The 3,374-nt window shown below is 35.3% G+C and overlaps 1 protein-coding gene across 2 annotated transcripts in view; it reads left to right on the top strand.

The window, feature by feature from the left end:
• The first annotated feature begins 351 nt into the window (after positions 1-351).
• Positions 352-3,374, top strand: part of LOC107843023 (serine/arginine-rich splicing factor RS2Z33) — a 4,346-nt gene continuing 1,323 nt past the window's right edge. Inside the window, exons 1-4 of one of the 2 annotated variants that reach the window (XM_016687147.2) lie at positions 352-505; positions 1,835-1,965; positions 3,068-3,107; positions 3,232-3,327. In XM_016687147.2, the coding sequence (XP_016542633.1) occupies positions 1,856-1,965; positions 3,068-3,107; positions 3,232-3,327 (246 nt within the window). In that variant the 5' untranslated portion in view covers positions 352-505; positions 1,835-1,855. Of the gene's footprint in view, positions 506-1,828; positions 1,966-2,780; positions 3,108-3,231; positions 3,328-3,374 lie in introns of those variants that run through there. The other variant, XM_016687146.2, reaches the window with a different exon arrangement.

The following is a 3,374-nucleotide window of genomic DNA, read 5'->3' on the forward strand; positions in this document are numbered from 1 at the left end:
AACAAATCAGAGTAGCACAGCGGAAGCGTGGTGGGCACATAACCCACAGGTCCTAGGATCGAAACCTGGCTCTGATAAAATGAGTTGCTTCCAGTGCCATTCCTGCCGCTCTACTTCTTCAGAGGTAGCGGTATGGTCTGCTTACATCTTACCCTCCCCAGACCCCACTTTGTGAAAATACACTGAGTTTGTTGTTGTTGTTGTTCCAGTGCCATTCCCTTTTTTACCGAATTAATTTTCATTTTGGGCTCTATAAATTGGGCCTTGTAAACTCAGAGCTACAATTTTCATTTTGGGCTTTATAAGTTGGGCCTGGGCCTGGTAAACCCATAAACAAATTCTGGGCCACAATCAATTTTAACCTTTCGATATAACAAACAGTGAAATCTCAGCCGTTCATTTTCTGTCGGTTCAACCAAAGATAATGCTCAATAATAAAAGTCTTTCTTTTACAGGGTTTCGATAGGCAGCCAACAAACGTTACAAACAAATTTCGCCCTTTTAGGTAAATCTTTTATTTATTTAATTATTTTACCTTTTATTCGTTAATTTTAATTTATTTTTTAATTGCCCTAAAATTGTTGAATTTGTTAATTGAATATACTGTTTGGAATGGGATTCTTGATTTGTATTAGTGAGAAATTATTGTGGATTTTTTATGAAATGATGCGGCTTTTTATTTTGCTTTGGGTTTTATTTTTTTTAGAAAAAAAATGATTTTAATTGTTGTTTAATTGCCCTAAAATTGCTGATTTAATTATTGTTTAAATTCCCTAAAAAATTATATTAATTGTTGTTTAATTGCCTTAAAATTGTTGATTTTAATTGCTGTTTAATTTCCCTAAATTTTAATTTTAATTGTTGCTTATTTGCCCTAAAAGCGTTGATCTTAAGTTGTTTAATTGCCCTATAATTGTTGATTTTAATTGTTGTTTAATTGCCCTAAAAAATTTTATTTTAATTGTTGTTTAATTGCCCTAAATTTTTTATTTTAATTGTTGTTTAATTGCCCTGAATTTGTTTATTTTGTTCTTTGAATAGAGTATAGACTATTTTGGAGAGGGATTTTTTATTTTGTATGTGAGAGATTGTGTTTTTTTTCTTACTCTGTTGTTCGGACCAGGTTTCGTGTACCTCAAGTGATTATGCGGGATACCTGTTGTAGGTTTAATTCCTTTTTGTTTGTGAAGATTTGTTGAATTATGGTATATGTTAGGTTTAGGTATCCTTAGTTCTTTTTTCATGGTGGGCCTAATAAAAAGCTGAGATTTTGTAGTGTTTTGTATGGTTTTTTTCGTTAAATATTGTTGTGGGGTTGGAGTGGGTTCAAAGGATTTCATGTTTATAGCAATTCTTTTGTAAAGCTGCATAAGTGAAGATATTACCTACAGAAAAGTGAGGTAATCCAACCAATCTTGCTTGTACAGTGAGAATCTGTTGAATATTAAGAAAAAACTAAAGCTATTGGCTTTATGCCGTTCAAATTCTTGTTTATGCATGATTATTTTCTCTCTTATTTTTCTGTTGGACGGGACCTTTACGCTTCCAAAAGCTTGTCGGTGAATTCAAGTCCTTTAACTAGCTCAAAATAAGTTTGCATTTTGGTTATATATTAATTTTGTGCTTTCATAAGTTTTTAACCTGTAATTTTGATAGAATAGCTCAACGTTCTAGTTTTCATTTCTTGTTTGTTGTGTTACCCCAAGATTAGTTCTGCTCTAAAACCTTTGGCATGTTTGATTTGGTCAGACACATCTTGTTCTGGATGATTAGAAATGTTTGTGAACAGATGAGTTGTAATACCATATTATCTTCATAGAGTGCATGTTTTCAGTTTCAGAACCGTGCCCGAAAGATGCCTCGTTATGATGATCGAATGGGAAATAGCACTCGTCTCTATGTGGGACACTTGTCTTCACGGACCCGTTCACGTGATCTGGAGCGTGTTTTCAGTAAATATGGGAGGTAAACCTTTTCCAGATTCTTGGCACATCATGCATTTCTTTGTATAGCCCAAGGCCGCTGCAGTGTCATTTTCTTTCTTACTACTTTTGATGTATCCAGTTGCCATTGAGCAACTGAAATTGGGGAAATGCTGTGGAAAATTATTATTACCACCATGTAATGTTGTTTGTTGATGTCCTAGAGAACCGTGGGTGATCTTTTCCATTTATATGTTGTTGTCTAATGGGGACTTTGTCCCTTCTACGTTAAGTTCAACACAATCCTACCTAAATTGCTGCTTCTGTGAAGGTGCTTCGTTTAACTAGAATGTAAGGATATTTCTATTTGTCGACCCTTGGTTCATTAGGGTTAGCTTTAGATATCAAATCCGTGAATCACCTATGCTTATAAAAATTGGAAGAAGGCACTGGTGAAAATATTTCTGCGCTACTCTTTTTTTTCATATATTTCTTTTCCTTTATCTGGGAAGGGAGATTTATTCTTCCTTTTTGTTCTGTTCAACCAATTTACTTGATATACTAGATCATAGTTGCTTGCTCTGTGTGCCCTTATAATTGTTTGTCATAAAGTTCAAGTTCTGTTCTGATTTTGGAAATGCTCATAATCTTCTGTGGGGGATTCTTTAGAAATGCACAGTTGGTTTAGCAAATCAGAAAGTCGGTGGAGGTTTACATTTTTAAGTCTCCATCTGTGTGTTGGAATTTCCTTCCAAGCTTATCTATTACTCGGGTATCTTATCAATTATTATATATAAAGGAAAATGTGTTCCAAATGCTTGTGAGTTTAACTTGAATGATCTTGTTGACGGTTTATAGGCATTTGCCTGGCCTGAAGGTCAATCTTGAGAGGTGGCCTTGGTGGAATTGATGGAAAGTCTTGCCGGGTTTTAGGAGACTTCTGTGATTCTTTCTATAATGGCCTTGGTGGAGTCTTGCCCGGTTTTAGGAGACTTTGGCGGTCCTTTCTATAATGTCTTTGCGTATTTTTATGGAATTCCAACAATCTCAAACTGGTGTATAGTTCATCTTGAGGGGCAAATTCATGAACTTCCTGTGCTTATAAGTAATGATGGCCTTACTGTTTCTGGCAACCATTTCCGCAGAGTACGGGATGTGGACATGAAGCACGACTACGCATTTGTTGTATGTATCATCTCTCTGTTTTCCCTTTATAATGTTGTTAATAATTTTCATTAGTTCCCATTTTGATCCCCCAACCAACCCCTGCGAAAAAAACTTTTGTTTGCTTCACAATGTGTTACAACAGGAATTTAGTGATCCTCGAGATGCTGATGACGCAAGATACTATTTAGATGGCCGTGACGTTGATGGACGCCGCATAATTGTGGAATTTGCCAAGGGAGTAAGTATATACTGTACATGTATATCGTGGAATTTCCTTTGTCAATT

Source organism: Capsicum annuum, chromosome 9 (genome assembly GCF_002878395.1).
Source record: "Capsicum annuum cultivar UCD-10X-F1 chromosome 9, UCD10Xv1.1, whole genome shotgun sequence".
In the NCBI taxonomy this organism is placed as follows: Eukaryota; Viridiplantae; Streptophyta; class Magnoliopsida; order Solanales; family Solanaceae; genus Capsicum; species Capsicum annuum.